The sequence below is a fragment of the Hyaena hyaena genome, unplaced genomic scaffold (assembly GCF_003009895.1).
Source record: "Hyaena hyaena isolate Hyena2069 unplaced genomic scaffold, ASM300989v1 scaffold_634, whole genome shotgun sequence".
NCBI lineage: Eukaryota > Metazoa > Chordata > Mammalia > Carnivora > Hyaenidae > Hyaena > Hyaena hyaena.
The window spans coordinates 331,195-356,023 of NW_024081267.1; the positions used below are offsets into that span (position 1 = coordinate 331,195).

At 43.5% G+C, this 24,829-nt stretch overlaps 1 protein-coding gene across 2 annotated transcripts in view; it reads right to left on the minus strand.

Annotated features, from left to right (window-relative positions):
* The window catches only part of IARS1 (isoleucyl-tRNA synthetase 1), a 69,947-nt gene that overhangs the window by 27,481 nt on the left and 17,637 nt on the right, over positions 1–24,829 (minus strand). For both annotated transcript variants that reach the window (XM_039216484.1, XM_039216482.1), the window contains exons 7-19: positions 22,625–22,772; positions 19,428–19,515; positions 19,115–19,175; positions 14,311–14,406; positions 10,158–10,280; positions 9,563–9,654; positions 8,386–8,484; positions 7,273–7,399; positions 5,966–6,039; positions 5,411–5,605; positions 3,392–3,478; positions 1,897–1,980; positions 824–968 (exon numbers count right to left, since the gene is read on the minus strand). In XM_039216484.1, the coding sequence (XP_039072415.1) occupies positions 824–968; positions 1,897–1,980; positions 3,392–3,478; positions 5,411–5,605; positions 5,966–6,039; positions 7,273–7,399; positions 8,386–8,484; positions 9,563–9,654; positions 10,158–10,280; positions 14,311–14,406; positions 19,115–19,175; positions 19,428–19,515; positions 22,625–22,772 (1,419 nt within the window). The remainder of the gene's footprint in view (positions 1–823; positions 969–1,896; positions 1,981–3,391; positions 3,479–5,410; positions 5,606–5,965; positions 6,040–7,272; positions 7,400–8,385; positions 8,485–9,562; positions 9,655–10,157; positions 10,281–14,310; positions 14,407–19,114; positions 19,176–19,427; positions 19,516–22,624; positions 22,773–24,829) is intronic.

Below are 24,829 nucleotides of genomic sequence, written 5' to 3' on the forward strand. Positions count from 1 at the left end.
GGCTGGCAAAGCAGTGGTCAAGTGGACATTGGCCCTGATCTGAGGCCCTGATGGTGGAGCCCATGCCTGGCTGCCAAGCCCATGAGAGCCCTGCTGTGCTCCCAAGTTCCCCACCAATAGAGATCTGCAGGGACCTGCCTGCTGTCTGTGACTCACAGGGAGCCAAGAGATGGCTGATGGTGAACAGCCGGCCCACCAGAGTTTGATATAGCTCAGGCCTCTAACCATTCTCTACAAAGGCTTAATTAACATGTTGCAATTAGTCAACAGTAACGTACACAGCAAGGTGTTGGACATAGAAGATGCATGGTATTGGGGTCTGACCCAAAACGGAGCCCTGAAAGCACAGAAAGGCACCCCTATGCAATGGAGCCTCAGGGGAGGGGGCTTCTCAGAGGGGACCTCCCAGGCCGGCAGAGAACCCCTGAGGCACTTCTGGACATACCACAATCCTCGTTTTCCCTCCTAACAACCCAGTGGGACAGCTCTCACTCTAAGTCCAGACCTGGATGCACCACTGAGCACCGTGTGCAGCAGCCTTTCCCGGGCGCTTCCTCACTGCGAGGGGCTGACTCGCCCCCACCCCCACCTGTGAGTCTGGGTTCCAGGAGGGAGGGCAAGTGGGGGATAGATAAACCTCCAGGGGGGGCTCTATTGTGGGGGGCCCAGCATCCCGCAGAGGCCAGGCAGAGCCCGCCCAGCACAGACCCCAGGCCCTGTGCACCTTCACCAGTGGCCCCCAAACAGCTCTGAGCCCCACCCACAGGGACCGCTCTGTCCCGTCACCCAAGGAGCTCTGTCCTGTGCAAACCCAGGCCCACACCTTCTGCAGCCTCAGCACATTCTGGATAAAGAAGCGATAGGCGTTGTACCACGGGAGCAGCACGTCCTTCAAAACATCACGCACACCCTCCTCCTTAAAGCGTAGGTTTTCTGCTCTCACCACAGGGGAGTTGATCAGATACAATCTGGATGAGGAGAAAAATCCCACAGAAAAGGAATATAGAGATTAAAACATAGGGCATGCTGACAAAGCATACATGAAAATTAGCATTTTTACATAAAAGGGAAGAATCACCAATACTCTTCTAATGGTCAGTTTAAAAGTGACAAAGCTCTTACTCTGTGTAGAAGCAATGAATAATGAAGGGGAGACGTAACCCCTACCAAGACGTGGCACTCAGCCAACCCAGGGGCACACGCAGGGATTCACAGAACGAACAGAAAGGCTGCAGAGGGCAGAGGCCAGGGGCACTGCTAAACACCCAACAGGACAGTCCTCGCTGCAATGACTGATATGGCTCAGGCTGTCGGCAGCCCCGAGGGGTAGTCTGACTGATAACCAGGGGGAGCACAGCCCACTCGCTGTCCCTGGGCCACAGAGCAATCACCCATGTGCTTGGGCACAGACCCCCGGGTGCATGTCTGTGTGTCTGCGGCAGGAGGAGGCGAGACAAGACCTCTGTGGTTCCCTGTCGCCTGAACACTTCACGTCCATGACTAGGACTCTGATTTCCAGCAGTGGCTCACATTTCTCTACAAGCTTTTTGATATTAATTTTTATTTGCTCTAGCATAAATATGCCTCAGATGGTTCTTCTGAGGAGCAAGCGTGAAAAAGGAATACACGGCCAAGGAGACGGAGAGCCTGGGGAGGGAGGGAGGCAGAAAGCCGAGCAGTCGGCCTGGGAGCAACGCAGGCCCGGCTGTCACGCCACCTCTGGGTTTGCCAACGTTCCTGTTATTCAGAAACCACCGTGCGGTGCGGAGACAACACCGACCATGTGAGCATACACAGTCTTAAAAACTAATCATAAACCCAATCTAAGGAACATGATCAATAAAGGAAGCCTACATAAAAACGACATTATACACAGGGCAGAGCAGTGGCTTGTACCTGAGGGCATCGGCACCATATTTATGGATGATCGAAAGTGGATCCGGATAATTCTTTTTTCGTTTGCTCATTTTTTGGCCATCACTTGAAAAAACAAAAGGGAGATGCCAATTAAATACATCACTCTCATGGTTTACCCTTATATACAGTTATATTATAGGTCACTTGCAAACTGGAATACATAAATGCAAGTGACAGAAGGGCACAATAGGTGGTCTTTCCTAACGCAGTGGCAAGTTAGCAGAGAAGTTAAAAACACGGGCTCAGCATTTATCCCAGAGAAATGAAAACCTGTATTGGTGCAAAAGCCTGTAACTGCAGTTCATAGTCAGCAACCACTGGGGACAAACCTGTGTCCTCCAGCAGGCGACGGTCACGCTGAGGTCACCCACACTCAGAGCACTGCTCGGCAATGAGAAGGAACAACCGAGGACACACCCTTCCTGAGAAATCTCCAGGGCATTTCGCTGAGTGGAAACGCCAGGCCCTAAGTCATAGGGGGCAGGATTCCATTCACGTACCAGAGCATGAAGTGATGGATCAAAGATGAGGAGCAGACAAGTGGCTGCTGGGGGTCTGGGGGCAAGGGGCAAGGGAGTGTGTTCCGGGAACGCCGAAACAGTCCAGTAGCTTGACTGTGCTGGGGGGCACAGGGACCTACGTGTGGGGACTGTGTGCAACTAAGCATGCCGGCAAACAGGGACACGTGAGATGGGGGGCTGAGCAGGATGGGGCGGTGACAATGCCGGGTCTGAAAAGTGTGACCATCGAGGGAGCTGGCAAAGCACACCAGGGCTCTCTGTTACTGCTGCAAAACTCCACACAAATCTACGGTTCCATAACGTTTTCAGTTTAAAAATCCCAAAGATGCACAGACAGTAGAGCCAGGCTTCCTGGGTGCAGAAGGTGACTTATCATTGTTGGCTGTGGGACTCTCAGCAAGCTGATATTCTATACCTCCAACTCTTCAAATGTCCAAATGGGGTAAGAGAAGGGCCCAAGTCAGTTTTGGGGCTCTGATGAGAGAAGACGAATTGCTCGCAGCAGGGCCTGCACGACGTCAGGGCGCATCCTGCCTTGGACAGCACATGAGGCAAGGTGTCTATGTAAATGTTTTATTTTTGTTAGTTTGCATCTTTACTTTTATCTACTAGGGGTAGTAGAAAAAAAAATGACTCCTCTGTGACACCAGAAATGTCTAAAATCCATAGTTTTCTCGTGTTCAAAAGAGAACAAAAACCTTCATTACAGGACCAGCATATAGATTAAGTAAGTACCACCGGTGAATGTACTTTATCACAGGACACACGCCCCAGTGCCCCTCACGTCTCACTCTCCGACCTGCTCTTCTCCCTGCAAGGGGCTGACACTGGAGAGAAGCGAGCAGGACGGGGGAGAAGGGAGGGTACATGAAGGAAAGAGCAGGAACCAGAAATGGCTAGATCCGCCCGGACCACGGCTGCTAGAGCAAAGGGAGCCAGGGATGGGCACCTGCCTGGCCAAGACGAGCCCGTTCACAATCACGTTCCTGAAAGGTGGCTGTCCGAAGAGAGCGGTGGCCAGCACCAGCAGGGTGTAAAACCTGGAAAAAAACCCATAAACACATCAGCAACAGAAAAATAATCTGAGCAAAAGAAAAAAGCCTATATTTATCGTACTGAATTTCTATCTTAGATCAGTTACCCTTATTAATTGCTTATGGCCAAGGTTCTTGGTCTGCTAACAGTGGACTCATTTGGGGTGTGCTGAAAAACCACCCAGGACCCCACTGCAGACCAATCAGGTCAGAAAATAGAAAATGTGACTAAAAGCTAATGAAGGACCCCAGCAGCTGAGGACAGGACTCCTGCCCCAGCTGGCAGCCTCTCAGGACCCCTCAACATGCCAGGGTGAAAATCCAGAGGTCTGTGTGGACTTGACATAAGATCACATGAGACAGTCTGATGACAGAAGATGCAGAAGACACTCTCCCCCAAAAGTCAGACGGCAGAGACTGTAGGAATACAGATGATATCTATGCTCTGCCAGATGCCATGTACACCACTGACTTGCTAGCTCGCTTGTTCCTTAACCTCCACCACATCCCTGCAGTCACCTCAGTGAGTGATGCTTCAGTGTCACTGCCAACCCAGATTTGTACCCCCAGGACATGACAGGACATGGCCTGTTAAGGACAGACCAGACGGCCTTCCTCTGAAGGTGGGTCAGGAGGACCTGGCGGCCAGGACAGGCAGCCCGATGTGAGGGAGGAGAGTGCACTGAGGGACCCACAGGACTGTCAAGGGCTGGCAGATATCGGCACTCTCCAGGGACACAAGCTGTGGCCAAGGAATCTGGCCTTCACTAAGAAGGACCTGTTCCTAATGATAAATGGAATGGAAGCTGGAAATAGCACTTACTGGAACATTAAGGGTGGAATTCAATTTGTGATGTCTATCACAAGATGTAACAGTAGAAAGTGACACCAACGTTCCTGAAACACTCCTATAAAAACATCACTAATGAAAGTGGGATTAGAATCCGGGCCAGCCAAACTCCTCATCCACCAGAAGGTAACTCACCTTTTTCTAATGCACAAGACGAGGGTACTGCTTTAAACAGGTACCAGGTAAACCCAACGCCAAAATCCTTCCCCTCCTTGTCCTACCCCTCCCACCGTCTCAATTTTTTAGAATGTTGAATTTATGAGGCTAGCTTTAACATCTCAGCACTCTTCCAAGTAGTCTTTAAATTTGTAGCACCCAAATTATTATCTTATATGTAAGTACTCATTAAACATTTGAGTAAATTATTTAAAATGAACAAACTAAGAACATACATTGTTTTATATCGCGTAATCTTCGAGTATAACAAATCTCTCTATTCTAAAATGTCAATGAAACAGTTCAAACTCTAAAACAGCTTTACTGCAATGAGAGATCCCTACTCAGAAGACACTTTATTTATTTAAAAAAATTTTTTTAATCTTTATTTATTCTTAAGAGAGAGGGTGTGAGCAGGAGAGAAGTACAGAGAGAGGGAGACAGAATCTGAAGCAGGCTCCAAGCTCTGAGCTGTCAGCACAGAGGCTGACGCGGGGCTTAAACTCATGAACTGTGAGATCATGACCTGAGCCGAAGTCGGACACTCAAGTGACTGAGCCACCCATATGCCCCTTGGTTTACTTTTGAAATAGAGAGACCATAAGAGCACAGGAGGGCAGAAAGAAGGCGAAAGGATCGGAAGCGGGCTCTGTGCGGAAAACAGAGTGCCTGATGTGAGGCTCAAACTCACAGACCACAAGATCATGACCTGAGTCAAAGTCAGACACTTAACTGACTGAGCCATCCAGGCGCCCCTCAAGAGAGACTGTAACATTATGCTGGGTGGTGAGGGGCAGAGAGCAAGAGCACAGCCTGTCTTGTTTGATACAATTTCTCCAGCACCCAGGTGATTGATGCTAGGTGCTCAGTAAAATACCCTGAAATCAAATCAAATGAAATCAGTAAAATTCTTGAAAGAACAAAGAACATACCATCCTCTGGTTTGGTCAATGCCTTCGGCAATGAAGTCTGCAGGAAATGCATCATCAAACTCCCTCTTGTTTTCAAATGGATAATGAACTTGAGCATAGGGCATGCTGCCGCTCTCAAACCAACAGTCAAACACCTCAGAGATGCGATGTAACACCCCCTTCCCACAACGGGAAGGGATGGTCAGATGGTCAATGCTAAGAAACAAAGCAAAGCCACTTCTATTAGTTTTAACCACAAAACAACTTGCAGTTTCATTACCAAGAGGAACATCATGCCCTGACAAGCTTTCATCAGCAAACTGCAAACAGAAATACTGGTAGTTATTCCAGGCTGTCAGAGGGCACTGTGTCACAGTCACCAGACATCCAATTCCAGGACAGAGGCCACCCTTCCTCAACATGATCTGAATCATTAACAAAGTAGCTCAGCAAACTGGTATTGATTCTGACATGTAGCTCTGCGATCTGCCCTAGAAATCGCGTCTGCCCAGTACAGCCTGGTGCTCTCTGTGGAGAGATGATGGAACAAAGTGAAGCGTACGTTAGGAGACTGACCTCTCTCTGTGGAGATCAGAGACCTTCGCTCCCGACAGTTCTTCAAGTTCTGCCATTGATCCAATGCATACTACCTGTGAAAGCAAAGTTAAAAGGCAGGAGGACCTCAGAACCAAAGACCACACAGCTTTACCTTATATAACATTCACACCTAGTTTTGGAAACCTCTGACCTTCAGGATGGTTGTCAGTTAACGTGGCTTACGTCATCAAAGGGCACAGGTCACCGAGGAGGTGAGCAGGCTCCCCTATGGAGAGGACCTATAGCATCCGCTCAACACACACCTGTGAGGGTTTACTAGCTAACCAGCCTAAGTGGCATGCCTCAACTATTATTCTGAGGGGTCTCAGTTTCTTCCTGGCCCTTGAATTTGGCTCTTTAATCTGGAATCTTTCCAAGTCAAAGCCTGAAGTAAGCTACTGTGCATGGACCAGATCAAACTAATAAGATGACAAGACGTCACTCAGGATTACATCCAGCGGGAAAGCCCGAGCAGGAACTCCCGTGGGTTCTCACCAGTGGCTGTCTGCTCCCTCGCGCGCATGCACAGCCCCTTCCTCAGCCCTCACACTTGGCTACCTCACTGCTGTCTTTCATGTCTTGTAGTCTTCGTGGCGGACAGAGGCCGCCATGGAGGTACATCTATAGGCCCATATGCATATTTACACACATAATCATTTGGCTTTATACATGGAAGGCTTGAAATGCCTTTTTTTTTTTTTTTAATTTTTTAAGTTTATTTATTTTGAGAGAGACAGAAACAGTGTGAGCAGGAGAGGGGCAGATAGAGGGAGAGAGAGCATCCCAAGCTGATGTGGGGCTCGAACTCATGAAACCATGAGATCATGACCTGATCCGAAACCGAGAATTGAATGCTTTAACCATCTGAGCCACCCAGGCACCCCTGCAAATGTTGTTTAAGCCTATCCTTTTCACTGCTAGGAGGGTGCTTTCACATGCTATGGCTCAGTGCAGGTGTGGAGTCCTTGTTCTGATTATCAATTACTCACATGGAGAGAAAAAGGGGTGAGCAACACAAGAAAAACAATTTAATGCATGGATTTCCCTAAGAAAAATACAATTTGCATTCTTTTACACAGAGGGATAAATACAGTTTAAAATTATATTTAATAGAAGTAAAAATAAGTTAACTGTCCCTCCCCCCCCATCCTTACTTATATGATTCTAGGAAAGAATAAAGAGGAACAGATGAAATACAAAAGGAGCAAAGAGAAAAGAAAAATTGAGATGCACAAATGAGATGCTTCAGCAAAAATCAACATGGTAATGCGTGGCCTCTGCCTCACCTCTTCGAAGTCATCACTGACCCACAGGGGGATGGGGGTGCCCCAATATCTGTTTCTGGAAATTGCCCAGTCACGTGCATCTTTCAGCCAATTTCCAAATCGCTTTTCTCGCACAAACTCTGGGACCCTGCAATAAACAGGTCAGAAAGCAAACTGCCTGAGAGCAGTAGTAAGTGAATTTGTAAAGTACATCTACATAAGCTTTTTTATGACGCTCTGAGGACCTACCACTCTGGAGACGCTGTGCTCACTCCTGGGAGAATGCCTTCTGCATGCACAACACAGAGAGCTCACAGTCCTGAATCTGCTGATTCATTTCCAGGGCACCCCCAGCCCTCTCTCCAGTTACCATGATGCTAGCCAGCCTGGTCTCACTCAGACTTCGGGCCACTCACGCAACACCGCTCTTATTGAGACTTAGTACAGGCTCCCAGTATCTACAAACAGGCTCGGCTACGGTGGCTGGCTGGGCGCCCTCCCACCCCCCACAACTGCACTTTAGGCTCCAGCAATGAGGCAATTCCTTACAATGTGGCTTCTCACCTAAGCCACCCTCCACCATGATAACCTTCAACCCGCAACCCTCCTTCCCTCTGCCACTCCTCGCCCTCCACTAAGGCTTCAAGTACCCTGAACTAGTCGAATGACTCCCTCTCCTTTCAGGTTCAGCTCTGCCGGAAATCTTTCTAAGCAGGAGGCTGAGTTTAGGGCACCCCAGGCCCCACACGCCCTGTTTATTCAGGCACCGCAGCTGTGCCCTGTGTTACAAAGGTCAGTGTTTAGGCCTGCACCCTCACGAGGCCACAGCACTATGCACAAATGGTTTTTGTAGGTACATTAAAAAATAAACATTTATCCTTAAAATAACTGTTATTTAAGGCCAATACAAAAGAAAAATGCTCCCACCATATGCCTTATCATAGAAAGGAAGCTACTTCTCTTAGATATTATTTAGGTTATTTCATGGTCCTGAAAATACAGAATAAAAAAATAGCTATTATTACAGTGTTTAATAAAAGATGACCCTTAGAACTATTATATTTGGGGAAAATAAGCCAATATTTTGGCCTATATGACACAGGACACTGTGAAGACACACATCTCACTGCTCACCAGTAACACAGGTCATTGTTCTTCAGCAGCTGGTCCACCATGTGCTCCACCCGCACGAACCAGCTAGGCACTGCTTTGTAAATGAGGGGAGTGTCTGACCTGGGGAAGCAATGATGCAAGATGCGCTGGTCAGACTGTGGTATGCAGGCACCCAGCGGAAGGCCAACTTTTAGTTTCTTACTGATGTCACCAGCACCTATTTGGCCTTCTGCTAATACTCGTTTTTATTGCAAATTTTAATGCCTATGCCCTTGGTATTGGTCATCTCCACAGCACCAAGAAGGCAAAAGCTAATAAAAGAATAAGGAGGAAAAGAGGGGCCCCTCTGGGTGGCTCAGTCAGTTAAGTGTCTGACTCTTGATTCAGGTCAGGTCACGATCTCATGGTTCATGAGTTCAGGGCCTGAGTCAGCACAGAGCCTGCTTCTGATTCTCTCCCGTGCGTTCTCTCTCTCTGCCCCTTCCCTGCTTACACTCACTCTCTCAAAATAAGTAAACATTAAATTAAAAAAAAAAAAAGAACAAGAAGGGGAGCCTGGGTGGCTCAGTTGATTAAACATCTGACTTCAGGTGAGGTCATGATCTCACGGTTCACTAGTTTAAGCCCTGCGTCGGGCTCTGTGCTGACAGCTCAGGGCCTGGAGCTTGCTTTGGATTCTGTGTCTCCCTCTCTCCCTGCTCCTCTCCTGCTCACGGTGTCTCTCTCTCTCTCAAAAATAAATAAACATTAAAAAACAACAACAACAAGAAGGAAAATATAGTTCTGCTGGTGTGTGATAGTTGTCTAAGAAATGATGTCAACTTCAGGAAAGAGGAAATGTGAGAACAGAACTTGATGTCCCCGAACATCCCATTTTCACCCACATCTTCATAGCATGATCTTGTATTCAAACTTGTATCATGTTATATCTTACTAACTTCTACTAAGAAAAGGTAGAGATCAATCTCACCTAAAGAAATGTGACCCTGACACAAAACATTTGTCTACTGATACTTCTCAGACAACTGTTGAGGAAAACAGTAACTATACATATTCATGGAATTCAAGAGGGCAGTTTCCAAACACTAACCCTAAAGGACACAAATGAGAGGGGAACCCAAGATTGACGCAACGGGTGCACACACTACATGTCCCCACAGACCAGAAGCTTGAGCTGTAAGTCATCGCTTTTTCTCACCTCCAGCAGAAAGGGTAGCTGTGAGTGAAGGTGCTGGCAACAAGAAGTCGGCCTTCTTCCTTCAGGGTCCTTATGATGTTTTTGTCAGCATCCTGTTAAAAAAATAAATATCCAGTCATTAAAATATCTACCATAATACTTAGTAACATGATATAATTATGTAAATTATGGCAATATATTTTGATATGTTCATCATGAACAAAAGGCAGAAATAACACATGTATTTTAAAAATACCCAGCACGTATTTTGGGCACAGTCTAACTTTAGGTACTTATTACACGCTTCCATACCCCATAAGGTAGTAAAGTCTTCCACCAGCAATGGCTGCCCAGAGGCCACAAAGCTGCTTCAGGAGATACCAGTCAGAGCCTACTTTCCTGCCTTTGGAACTAAAGCATGCTTCCTCTCAAGACCCTTACAGTGTGGCCGATAATATATCTTTCTGGTTTCATGTGCTGAAATAAAACAAAACGAAAACAACTTTCTGGAAAAAAAAAAAAAAAAAGTCCAGATATGGAAGCTACTTAAAAAAAAGCTGATTAAACAAAGAAATATGATGAAACCCACACCTTTTTCTGTACTACAGACACAGACCTTCACATACTGTCCTGCGAAATCTGTCACTTCTGCTGTGAAACAGCCTGAAGCATCCACAGGGCAAACAGGAGGAGAGTCTTTCTGAATAATGTTAAAGTCCATACAGACCCGATAGTCATCCTGGGGAGAACAGAAAAGGGTAAGTGTGTTTGAGACAAGAATGTGGAAGGTGATCAATTCACAAGAAAACATTTCAGTCTTCTGACATATGACTTAATTCACTTCAATTAACCTCTCACTTGAAGTTAATTCAGGACCATTCAGAGAGCCCCTTACAGTTGGACAGGGACTACATCATCTTCCCAGCCATTATTTCACAGACCCCTATATACAGCAGAGCATTCACTAAGTGAGAAGGAAGAGGACACACATGTATCCCTGGTGAACAGAGGTGCATAAATACTCAACATAATATCCACATACTGCACTCAACACTACAGTAAAAGAATCATTCACCATGATTGAGTGGGATTAACTCTGGATGCAAGGGTGGTTGAATATGTACAAAGAAATCAATGTGATACATCACATTTCCAAAATGAAGGGTAAAAACCATATGATCATCTCAATAGATGCAGAAGAAACACTTGACAAAATTCAACATCCATTCATGTAAAAAACCCACAACAAAGTGGTTTAGAGGGAGCTTATCTCAAAATAATAGTGCGCCTCTATGGAAAACCCACAGCTAATGTCATAGTACATGATGAAAAACTGACAACTCTCCTTCAAAGATGAGGAACAAGACTAGGATGTCCACTCTCACCATTCTTAGTCAACACAGTACTAGAATTCCTAGCCAGAAAGCCTGCTAGATGAAGCATGCTAGAGTTCCAAAGGCAGGAAAGTAGGCTCTGACTGGTATCTCCTGAAGCAGCTTTGTGGCCTCTGGGCAGCCATTGCTGGTGGAAGACTTTACTACCTTATGGGGTGTGGAAGCGTGTAATAAGTACCTAAAATTAGACTGTGCGCAATCAGACAAGAAAAAGAAGTAAGAGACATCCATATTGGTAAGAAAGAAGTTAAACTGCCACTTAGCAGATGACATGACTATATATTAAAAAAAAAAATCTAAAGACTCCACCAAAAAACTATTACAATAAATGAAATCTGTAAAGTTGCAGGATATAAAATTAGTATAGAGAAATCTGATGTGTTTCTATATACTAATAATGAAGTAGTAGAAAGAGAAATTAAGAAAACGATCCCATTTACAATCACACTAAAATAATAAAATACCTAGGAATAAAGTTAACCAAGGAGGTGAAAGACCTGTCTGTATTCTGAAAATATAAAACATTGATGAAAGAAATTGAAAAGGCCACAAACATATGGAAAGAAGTCCATGCTCATGGACTGGAAGAACAAACACTGTTAAAACAACTATACTACCCAAAGCAATCTACAGGATAAATGCAATCCCTATCAAAACACCAATAGCATTTTTCATAGAACTAGAACAAATAATACCAAAATCTGCTTGACCCACAAAAGATTCCAAATGGTCAAAGTAATCCTGAGAAGGAATAAAGCTTCAGGTACTGCAATCCCAGATGTCAAAGGCATATTGCAAAGTTGTAGTGATCAAAACCGTATGGTACTGGCACAAAAACAGACACACAGATAAATAGAAAAGAATACAGAGGCCAGAAATAAAGCCATGTTTATACAGTCTATTAATCTATGACAAAGGAGGCAAGAATATACAATGGGGAAAAGACAGTCTCTTTAATAAATGGTGCTGGGAAAATTGGAGAGCTACATGCAACAGAATGAAACTGGACCACTTTATAACACCATACACAAAAATAAACTCAAAATGGATGAAAGACCTAAATGTCAGACCTGAAACTATAAAATTTCTGAAAGAAAACACAGTAATCTCTTGAACATCACTGATAGCAAAATATTTATGGATATGTATCCCCAGGCCAGGGAAACAAAAGTAAAAATAAACTATTGGGACTACACCAAAATAAAAAGCATTTGCACAGCAAAGGAAAGCATTAACAAAACTAAAAGACAATCTACTGAATGGGAGGAGAGATTTGCAAATGACATATCTGATAAAGGGTTAGTATCCAAAATATGTAGAGCTTATACAACACCAAAAAGGCAAACACTCTGATTAAAAAATGGGCAGAGGACCAGAAGAGGCATTTTTCCAAAGAGGACATTCAGATGCCAACAGACAAATGAAAATATACTCAACATGACTAGTCACTGGGCAAACGCAAACCTAAATCACAATGAAATATCGCCTCATAACTGTCAGAATGGCTAGTATCAAAAAGACAAGAAATAACAAATGCTGGCGAGGATATGGAGAAAAGGGAGCCCTTGTGCGCTGCTGGTGGGAATGTAAATTGGTAAATCACTCTGGAAAACAGAACGGAGGTTCCTCAAAAAACTTAAAAATAGAAATATCCTATGGTCTAGCAAATCCAGCCCTGGCTATTTACCTGAAGAAAATGAAAACACTAATTCAAAAATATATATGCACCTCTATGTTTACTGCAGTATTTATAATAGCAATGATATGGAAAGAACCCAAGTGTCCAACAGATGAATGGACAAAGAATATGTGTTAAATATACAATGGAGTATTTTTCAGCCATAAAAAGAATGGGATCTTGTCATTCCTGACAACATGGATGGACTCAGAGAATATTAGGCTAAGTGAAATAAATCAGACAGAAAAAGACAAATAACATGAATTCACTCCTATGTGGAACCTAAAAAACAAACAAAACCCCAAACATATCCAGTACCTGCCAAATACATTTTATTTTTATTTTTTTTTAAATGTTTTATTTATTTCTAGGAGAGAGAGAGAGACAGCGTGAGCAGAGGAGGGTCAGAGAGAAAGGGAGTCACAGACTGAAACAGCCTCCAGGCTCTGAGCTGGCAGTCAGCACAGAACCTTACGCGGGGCTCGAATCCACGAACCGGGAAATCATGACCTAAGCGAAAGTCGGACGCTCAACCGACTAAGCCACCCAGGCGCCCCCAAATACATTTTAAAAGGAAAACCTAAACCACAATTCAAAACCAAGTTTCCTTTTTATTTATTATCAGTGAAGAAGTCACACTAGTTGACCTGAAATTATGAATAAGTGAAATCTAACTAGTTCTTAAAACCCTGTAAATAGTATTATGAAGAATGCTTCTATCACATTGAATAGTGATCAGGTATTTTGTGATATTAAGGAAGACTTAAATTAACTTTACTGGGTGCAACAGGGCAAGGTGGTATATTAAAAATAAAAGTCCTGATCAGTCACAGATGTATATGGATGAAGGCCATGATGTGGAAGATTTGTTTCAAAACCCTCAGGCCTAAATAAAGGTATGAGGGAAAGAGGAGAAGGAAGAAGATAAAACAGATTAATGCAGGTGGATGATGCGAACATAAGGATTAATTATAATATCTCTTTACTTCTATGTATGTTTAAAGATTTCCATAATAAAAATCTCTGCAAAAGTATGAAAGCAAAATGATGAATGGAGACAGACTAGCTTCACTCTCACAGACAAAATGATCAAGCTGAGAAGAGTTTGTAGGTAGGTCCCCAGTGGGTGTTTTATTCATATACAAGTTACATCAAAAGAATTGCATTTTTAGAAAAATTACTCTGGGCAACATTTAAAATTAACCACACCAATGGGCATGGAGGAGGGCACTTGTGGGGATGAGCACTGAGTGTTATATGGAAACCAACTTGACAATAAACTAGTAAATAATTAAAAAAAAATTAACCACACCATACTGCTTTGAGGAGGTCAAATTTTGCCCTCTCGTCATAGTGTTCAGATGAGCACAGCGGAGGTAATGGTACCTCTTGGCACTCTGATGGTCATGGGGACGGCACAGAGTTGCACATGGTAGAGGGCAGAGTGCACGGTAGTACATTATGAAAGAATGAAAACAAAGATGCCTTTCAGAAAGATCAAATGACCAGGAAGGCCTAGGATTTAGCTCACCATTTGCAGAGATGAGCTCAGGTTGAGAAGGAATTGCAGCTCTAAGTCTGATAAGCCATCTTTGGGAGTACGGGGCTTGAAAAGAGTTGGGCCCTATGATGTGTACAAGCATGAGGGGCACGCACACACACACAGGAGACGCACATCCAAGAACTCCACTACTCACAGCACCGAAGTATGGAGCCTGGTGCACCACTCCAGTTCCCTCCTCCTCCCGCACGTAGCTGTCGGTGAGCACCGTGAAAGCACCGTTCTCCTTGCACTGCAACAGAAAGATGAGCAGGCATAGTGAATGGGGCACCACATTTTAGGATTAATTTCGTAACTGGTAAAAGTCTGAAAAAACTTTTAACACGCAACATTATTTTCAGACATAGGACAGAATAATTCACACTAAGAAAGAACAGTTACCTGAATACATCTTTTCTGTGAGTAATTTATCACTTAGAAATGAAGTAATTAATTTCATTAAAATGAAAATAATTAATTTCAAATAATCACTGAAATGAAATAATTCCCTGAAGAATTTATCTGAAGAAATGCAGAGAAAATGTTTGAACTTCCCCAGTCACAAAACCAGGCTTTCTAGGAGTCCTGGTGACGCCCTAGCCACGGCAGCACCTGTTGTCACGCAGCCTCAGAAAATGTCCCCTAACCCACTGCACCTCTGGGGTGCTCCCAGTCACCTTCCTGTCAGCCCTGCCAGCAGGGCAAACTCCCAGGAACTGGGATAGGCGTCCACAGTGACATGCTATGGTTAAAGGCACTCCACACACTGTGACACGGAGGGACTCACGGTTGCAAAGTCAGGTCACTACCTATGATGCTACAGACCTCCTCCTTCCACCTTCATCTCTCCCTACGATTTTCCACACACTGTCTCAGCCAAACTGATCCTCTGCTGGTCTTTCTGCCTTAATAAAGAGTACTTTCAGAATAGACTTTCACACTTAATCACATTTAATCCAATGATCTTGTGAAAAAGGCACATAAAATTCCTGTGTTTTAAATATATTGATTCTATTTGCATTTCACAGATGAACTAACTCAGAACAAAGATGAAATGATTTGTTCAAATACCCAACTAACTGTGATAAACACAAACTGACTCAAGGTCTCTGGCTCCAAATATGATGCTGTCTTCAACCATATCAAAGCGCTGTAATTCCTTGGCACTTGCCTAAAACCAAACTTGAAAAACAGCCAGGAATTCCTCACTGCCGTAACTTATATTACCTGGTAATATTTTCCGTGTGGGAGGACAGGGGCTGAAAGGTGTGTCTTCAATAGTTTAAACGTGGAGTGGGAACACTTGTGGCCTTAGAGTCGGAGGTAGGAGCGGGAACGGTTTTAGCAGCAGACAGTGGAACCCCACTGGCATCCTGTCTCTCAGTCTCTCACTCCCAAGGCTGGGTGGTCAGTGGTCACCGGAGCTGCAGCGTGGCCCCCACGGACAGCATCTGCTCCCACTTAATATTTCAGAACATGTGTATCTTAGGGATATATTTGATGACTTTGCCCTAAGTCAAAGAATTTCTTCACTCAGTGAAGGTCCCAGAAATTCAGAAGCTACCTGAATGGGATATGTAAAAAGTGCACATTCCAGATAGACCTCTGACTGAACCCAGACTTCCTCTCTGGTGTGTTTGAGTGCATTTGCTGAGCACTGAGCTCTCCCCGGGTTCTCAAATAGGGTCTGTGGGTCACAAAGGGTGAGTCACTGATTTCGTGAGAGAGTTTCAAGACAAATTAGACAAGGGATGCCTGGGTGGCTCAGTCTGACTTTGACTGAGGTCATGATCTCATGGTTTGTGGGTTCAAGTCCCACGTCAGGCTCTGTGTTGACAGCTTGGAGCCTGGAGCTGCTTCAGATTCTGTGTCTCCCTCTCTTTGCCCCTCCCTTGCTTGTTCTTGCTCTCTCTCAAAAATGAATAAACATTAAAAAAAATATGACATAAAACAAAATATGTTAAGATATACAAGTGAAGAATGTACTAATGACATTTTTCAGAAACAGAAACAAGAGGCATTTCAAAAGACGCTTTTTCAGGTGGTGTCTGAGTTCAGCCTTGAAGTGTGGGTTGTACTTGAGCACCTTAAAGAAGGTGAAGGATTTCAGAAACAAGAGGAAAAGCTAATGAAAACAAAGGCAAGGAAGGAGGAAAAGAAAGGGCCAGTTTGACAGAAGCAAAAGATATGTTTAAAGCAACATTATGGGGTGCCTGGGTGGCTCAGTCGATTGAGTCTATGACTTCAGCTCAGGTCATGACCTTGCGATTCATGACTTCGAGCCCCACATCAGGCTGTGCTCTCATCACAGAGCCCGCTTTAGATCCTCTATTCCCCTCTTCCTGCCCCTCTCCCATTCACAGGCACATGAGCTCTCTCCCCAAAATAAAAAAACAAAAAAAAATAAAGCAATATTAGAAGATGTGGTTAGGAAGCAGGTGGGCCAAGTGGAGACCACCTGAGAGGAATGAGCCGGCTGATGGCTGCAGGCTCACAGCGAGCACAGGAAAATCCATCAGCAGCAACCTGGAATGTAGAAGAAGGCCATCACAGTTGACCTTGGAATAACACAGGCTGGAACTGCGGGTCTCCTTAAACACTTTTCTCCCTAAGAGTGGACGACAAAAGCTATGAGACACTTATTTACAATTGTCCACAGCAGTCTCCAGGGGACTGAATCAGAGGCGACTGCTGTAGAGGTCATACCTGCTGCCCTGAATTCCCTGAGGCCTGCTGAGGGTGTCAGCGGTCCCCGGGACCCTGGGGCCAGGCAGTGATGAAGGTTGTATGGTGAGGGCGTGGTGGGGTCCAGCACTGAGGGCTGCCAGGTAGGAGGCTGGGCTATAGAACAGGCTGGGCACGTAGGGAAGGGACAGCCCTGTACAGGGAGACCCATGTCCCTGGCACCCCCACTCCCTGAGTCCTCTGGGAACCAGGCTCTGGGGCTGTACCAGGGCAGCCACGGCCTGGAGCCCTTCCTGGCTGGCAGCAGACTCCTCTCTTAAGTGCACCCCAGCCCACATGTAGCCACAGCTGCGAAGGTCATGGACTGGTGGCGTGCCTCCCGAGTGACAAGGCAGCTGTCCTGCTGCTACAATTGTGGAGCCAAGGCCACCAGGATGTAGGACGTCACTTTCCTGGTGGCTGGTGAATTCTGGATTTTTTTTCCTTTTTTAGTGAAGATGTTTTCTTTATTCCTCTTCAGTACATGCTGAGATGCCATTTTTCTCCCTTAGCCTATAAAGCACTGAACAAGTAAGATTCTGTAAAAATTCCTGCATGTCCATATTATGCTGCAGCTCTAGTATATGCAACATTCAACTCAGCAACTCTTCCTGAAAATGCTGTATCCATATTTATAAGTTAACTGGTGTTTGTTCACAAATGCTAACTTTTTCAGGTTTACATATCATGGTTCTACTTACCTGATAATAGAGAAAGTTGGCTTTCTGTATTCTAGGACAGCATAAATAGAAGAAATGGTGTTTTAAAAAGATATGCTAGGACTTTGTACTTTGTGTCTTTTTGTGGAGAAAAACTTTTTATACATACTTAATGTTTGAGAAAACAAAGTATTCAAAATTGTTTAAACCACCAAAAATTTTTTTTCAATGAATACACTACTGGAAATACTACTATATATTTTCTCTTCCTTAGGATTTTCTTCTTTTTTTTAAAAAATGTTTATTGATTTTTGAGAGAATGAGAGTGAGAGAGAGAGAGAGAGACAGAGAGAGAGAGCACGCGCTGGGGAGGGGCAGATATAGAGGGAGAAACAGAATCTGAAGCAGGCTCCAGGCTCTGAGCTGTCAGCACAGAGCTCAATTTGGCTCAAACTCATGAACCGCAAGATCATGACCTGAACCAAAGTTGGGTGCTTAACCAACCATCCAGGGCTGCCCTTATGATTTTCTTAAAAATTATCTTTTTTCCTCTTGCTTACTTTAAGAATATAGTATATAACACATATAAAATCCAAAATATGTGTTAACTATTTGAGTTACTCGTAAGGCTTACAGTCAACAGTAGGCTATTAGTAGCTACATTTTGGGGGAGTCAAAAGTCACTGTACTGGAGTTGGCACTACTGACTTCCATGTTGTTTGAGGGTCAAATGTAAGTGGGACATGAGAAACATGGAAAAACAACACATACAAAAATGAAGACAGATGTGAACAATACTGTGGACAGAGCCCAAATGGAGAGATCACCTGCATGAACCAAACTCTACTCCTGAACCAGAAGAGGGGTAAGCAAATGTTTTATCCTGGGGTGTGGTATAAGGTTCTGCCAACTAATACTATGTCCAGCTGAATATAATTTCCACATAAGGCATAAAGCCTGGTCTGAGGGTGTTGTTCACTATTTTATTCCAACACCTATAGATAGGGATCAATGGGAAATTCCTGCTGAACCTGTTCTTTTGTTGTTGGTGGTGGGGTTTCCATGGCAACTATAGCCATGGATTCTCTGTTGGCAGAAAATGAAAACTACATAAAACTGCTTCATGACTCTTAAGAAAACGAAGTTACCAAATGTATGAGCTTTGCCTTGGTGCCTAAATTTAAAACACCCACCTCATCAATTTCCTTGACATGAATGCTGTTGATTGTTAAGACACAAGGTTTTATTCTGAGCAATATCTTAAATTTGTAAAACAAAAACAAAAACACCCCCAAAACAATAGATTTCCAGGATGATATGTAAACTAGAAACAATAAAAATATACACATATAAATCTTTTCAAACTTAAGTGTTTCCTTTTGTAACTTAAGACTAGTATTAAAAAATTCTTATACAATTTTAACTATTAAAACAAGAAGGCATACACATATAATTTAACTCTGTTACTACCAAGAGAGACTTTGGATTGGGACTCCAGCACAAGCCACAGGACACCCATATAGGCCACAGATGCACCCAGGTATGCAGGACCCATGTTGGGCAGGTCCCTGAGCTCACCTGCACAAAATAGTCAAACAGGGGCCTGTACTTCTTGCCTTTGAGATACACACCAGGAAACCTAGAAAAGGAGAAAGGCAAACTCACAATTAGAATAAAATCCTCCAAGAAACAAAACTGCAGCCACATCAAGTCACCACTCCCTGATGGTTTAGTTGTTTCTCAGTCATTAATACTGGAACATGTGGCCTGAATGTATGCAATACGAGTATTAAAACTGAACTTGAATAACAGAGCTTTTGGGTAGTAAGTGTCTCACGTTTCAAGGTTAAAGACACATCCACACATACAAATCAGTAATTTGCATACTCACCTTTCAAGGACCTCATAGTCCGTCTCCAGCTTATAGAGGGCTGGTAATCTGGCTTCCATTAAAATGAGCAATTTTCCTCTAATGACATCTATGAGAGCAAGGGAAAAAAAGTGTCACTCACTCGAGTGACATTCAGACTTCAGCGGATTCTAGATGCACACCAGCACACTGCTCCCTCCCGGGGTCCTGTATCACCTGCACCCAGTGTACTCAGCACTCAGGGAAATGCGGCAAGAACACAAGCACACATTCCTTTCCAGACCCGAAGATGACGAAAACAACAGGTGCACTTAACTGACCTTCTACTCACTTTAAGTATATTAATCCTTATTTTCTCTGACCAAAAGTAACATATGTGAACCTTTAAAAATCTTAACATTGGGGCTCTGGGTGGCTCAGTCAGTTAAGCGTCCAACTTTGATGCAAGTCAAAATCTTGTGTTTTGCGGTTCCAGCCCTCCATTGACTGGGCTCTGTGCTGACAGCTCAGAGCCAGGAGCCTGCCTTGGATTGTGTCTCCCTCTCTCTCTGTCCCTCCCCTCCTCGTGCTCTGTATTTCTCTCTCAAAAATAAACAAACATTAAAAAATTTAAAAATCTTAACATTAACAGGGGCGCCTGGGTGGCTCAGTCGGGTAAGTGTCCGACTTTGGGTCAGGTCATGATCTTACAGTTTGCGAGTCCGAGCCCCATTAACAAACCAAGAAACTCTGAGAAAAGTCCTCCATAACCTCATCCCCTTGTAAGGCACTATCATTTGAGTGTCTATTTTTTTTTTTAATGTTTATTTATTTATTTTTGAGACAGAGAGTGTGTGTTAGTAGGGGAGAGGCAGAAGAAGGGGGAGAGAATCTCAAGCAGGCTCCACACTGTCAGTGTGGTAGGGTCCCCTCCCTAAGGAAAGAAAAAAAATCTTAAGGCAACCTTGCTATTCATGTATGTGACGACATCTGTCCTCATGACCTTGCAACATGAGACCACTTTAATCAGACTGCATGTTTATGCTTTACCATATATAGAGGACAGAGAAGTAAAAAATATATAACAAATCACGCTATGTGGTGTTTGGGGCTCAGTTCTTTAGGTACGATGCCAACTGAGCGATACCAGCTGGAATAGAGTTGCTTCCTGGAAAAAAAAGCCTCGGTGTCATGACTCTCTGTGCGAGAATCCTGCTACATCAGCACAGAGCCCGATATGGGGCTCAGACTCATGAACCCTGAGACCATGACCTGAGCCAAAACCAAGAGGTGGATGCTAAACTGACTGAGCCACCTGGGTGTCCCTTGAGTGTCTATTTCTATGTGTATACTAACATATGTCTTATGTGAATGGGTACTTTTTTTTTTCTTTTTTTACTAATTATGGGATACCACCGAATATAGTTTTTCATTGGTCTTCACACACTATGTTGTGAACATCTTTCCATATATTAGCACATATTGCCCTTTTGTTTGTCTAAACATTTAAAATTTAACAGCAAGTGGCAAACCACCTTATAAAAATAGACTAAACTCCCACTTGTAAAGTAAGATATATTTGAAGATTTACTGGAGCCTGTGACATATATGCAGTTCACTGTTAGAAACAAGAGAATCTACGGATCACTGTGAAGACCTCTGCAATTACTGAAAAGCTGCTACAAATAATGCTGCCACCCACTAGCTCTGGCTGCACCAGAGCTTCATGGTCAGTGGAGTCTACATTTTCTGGATAAAACTCAGGACACATGGCCCACCAGGTATGTGGGTCACATGCGGGCAGAAGGACTGAAGTGTCTACCTGATGACCCCTCAAGCTGTCAGACTCACTAGAGAATGGCCACATCCCCAGGGAGACACCGAGAACTCGGGCTGTGGGCCTGCTTTGTGCCCTGTAGCCACCCATCTGCTCCCAAGACCCAGCTAACCAGTAATGAAAACACCATGTTCTGACCCACGAGCCCCTCCCCCATTCCTTTTTTTGGTATCTTTCCTCTGCCTCACTAGGAGCTGTGAATCAAGTCACCTGTCTTGTAAGACGCTTTCTTTTCTAGCTACGGTTTTCTTTTCTTTCCATGGCTTCCCCCTCCCTCCATAAACTACCCAAACCTGAAGGAACAATCTTTTTTTTTTTTTCATATAAGTCTACATGGAAAGGGCTTCATCAAGATTTTGGCTAACTCTCTACAAGGGACTATCTGAAAGGCACAAAGCTCTCAAGTTCTGGTACCAATTCTGTGACACAAAGAATTATAATAAGAAATACATATTTCAGTCTTAGTCCCTATTCCTGGCAGAGCTACTAAAACCCTTGAAATGTCCTAAGTGATAACAGCTATAAAGGTGTCTTTTGTTATGTTAATGAGCCCAAAGTCACTTTAGGATTGGAATTTTCACCCCCCACCCATGGAAAGGAGAGGGGCCAGAGATTGAGTTCAAACATCAATAGCCACAAAGCCTGCATAAAACCTCAATAGGATGGGGTGTGGAGTGCGTCCAGGTTAGTGAAAGTATCTACATGCTGTGAGGGCAACTCATCCCAGTTACAAGGGGGACGGAAGCTCCTGTGCTCAGGACTCTTCCAGACCTCCCCCATGCACTTTATCTGACTGTTCATGTGTATCCTTTATAATATCCTTTCATGACAAACTGCTGAGTGTGGGCCTCTCTAGTACATTAATCCAACCTAAGGAGGGGATCATGGTATACAGGAAGCATAGGAGTTGAAAATGACATATGCAGTGAGGGTGTGGTGGTGCAGACGATTCTGTAGGACTGAACTCTTGACCTGTGGGATCTGATGCCTGATGCTGTCTCCAGGCAGCTTAGTGTCTGAATTAGATTAACGCTTGGTGGTGCTGGAAAAACACACATCAAGGTCCTAGTAATGATGAGATGCCACCTCTTAGAATCTCTAGTTCCTCATCTGTAACAGGGGCACGATGTGTAAAAGGGTATTACAATCTGAAAATTGTAAGGAATCTTTTTTTGTATCTATACTATTTTAATTTTTATTTGCATTTACTTTTTCAACCAAAAATTAAAAAAAAAAAAAAAAACTTTTAGAGGGGATTATGCTATTCAAGTTCTAACACTTTTTTAAAAACTTATTATTTTTACTCCAAAAAGAAACCAAAAGTTTTCAGTTTTTCCCAAAATAAGTTAAAACAATCTTATCTATATCAGTCCTAAGTAACCTGGCCCAGGCCAAGGCTCACCTTTAATCTTCACGTACTGCATATCTGGATTAACACACAGGGCAAGGTTACTGGGGAGAGTCCAGGGAGTGGTTGTCCAAGCCACCAAAGACACATTTTCATCTTCCTCCAAAGGGAAAGTTACAAACACTGAAGGGTCTTGTACATCCTGAGATAAAATGAGATAAAGTACCCTTTTACAAAATCTGTAATAACAACACAGAAGAAAAAGGAGCTTATCCTAAAGAATAGACTTCCATAATAAAAACCCACTGCCATATTTATAAAAAGAATATATAAAGCAAGAAATTCCAAATATATTTTTTATATTTTTAAAAAATGTTTTAACAGTTGCCTTAGTAGTTGCAAATAAAACACTTTAAGTATATCAAGAGGAATACATAATAGAGGTTTCACTATTATAATAACCTATCATATAACAAATCCATAAAAAGTTAGGTCAACAAAATAACTGTTTTGGAAAATACTGTTATTTTTTATTACAAAATATAAAAATGAATCTTTTTTTTAAAGATACGAATGTGATCTTTTAAAAAATTTATTTTGAGACAGCACACATGTACACATATGGGAGAGGGTTACAGTTCGTCAGTTTGAGTCCCGCATCAGGCTCTGCATGGACAGTGTGGAGCCTGCTTGGGATTCTCTTTCCTTGTTTCTCTGCCCCTCCCCCATCTGTGCTCCTGCTCAACTAAATAAGAAAAAAAAAGAAAAAAAATTAATAAACAGCTCCAAAGCAGAAAAGCTCATTTCCTGACCCAAACCAACTGCATCTAAATAAAGTGCCCTGAGTCACAGGAGCCCTACAAACTTCACCTTATTCACATACTAACTAACCACCAGGCAAACCTGAAAAAAATCCTAGCCCGAACTCCCCTACTGTCAGTGTCGTGAAACAAAGACCAAGGATCTGTCCCAGCAAGGCTGGAAGTACAGCAACCGAACAAAACACATAAGCTACGATTCTCTTTTGCTGAAATGAACATTAGTGGGAGCATTAACACAATGAATCAACATATTAGATGTTATTTTATCAAGATCAATTCCTTAATTTCAATTACTTAAAAGAATAATATGGATTGTAAGAAACATGTACAGAAGTCTTTAGAGGAAAAGGGATAGATACCATGTGTGTGCTACCTACTCTCAGGGGGCCCCGGGTCTTCCCCCCGTGCCTTAGGAAGAGAAGGATAATGCAAACATGGTGACAGGGTGACCACCACTGACAGATAAACGAGAACTCTTAAGAACTTTTCATCAAGTCTAAAAATTATGTCAAAACAAAAGCAGACGGCAGAACGGCTGAGAAACAAGACTGAACACGCTGAGTGCTGGCAAAAGCGCTGCAGTGCGCACTGAGGAGCCACGGGTACCCATTCGAGTTGGAGGGGGCGAGCCGTGAGGGCCAGGCCAAACCTGCCCACCACCCCTGCTCTTACAACCCAAGAGCTAAGAACGGTTTTGACAGAGCTGAGAACCTGCAAGAGAGGCTACTCAGCCCACAAGGCCTAAAATACTATCTGGTACTTCATGATTTGCCAATCCCTGTACTAGAGCTGAATGTAGGTACAGCCTATGATTCAACAACTCCACTCCTGGGTATGTAATCAATCAACGGAAGAAACATGTAAATAATGCTCCCCAAAGACAACCTCCAGAATGTTCACAGTAGCACTACTGTGAGAGCCCCAAACTGAAAATTACCTAAACGCTCATCAGTGGTACAATGGGTAAATTAATTTAATTACCAGACAGTAATTAAAATGATCTACTACACACAACATGGATGCCTTTTCAGAAACATAATCTTGAACAAGAGAGGCCAGACACTAAAAAGCTGATAATGCACACTTCATTTGTATATTCATTCATATGTAACGAATGTGTCGGAAAATTTAAAGATAAAAAAATAAGTATTTTTCTACACCACAAAGGTTTACCACTTGGAACAGGTGGAAGTATGCTCTCCTGGAACTCAGTTTACTTCCGCACAATCTGCTCTCCAAAGACAATTATTTGTTTACTTACAAAGCACACCCTCTGAAAGCTCTAGGAGCTCACAAGCTATTACGGTAATCTAATAATGTAGAAATCTAGGAGCCAAAGAAAACTCCAGCATAAGTACACAAAGATTTATATTAAAAAATGTTCTTGATGGGGCACCTGGGTGGCTTAGTCGGTTAAGCGTCCGACTTTCGCTTAGGT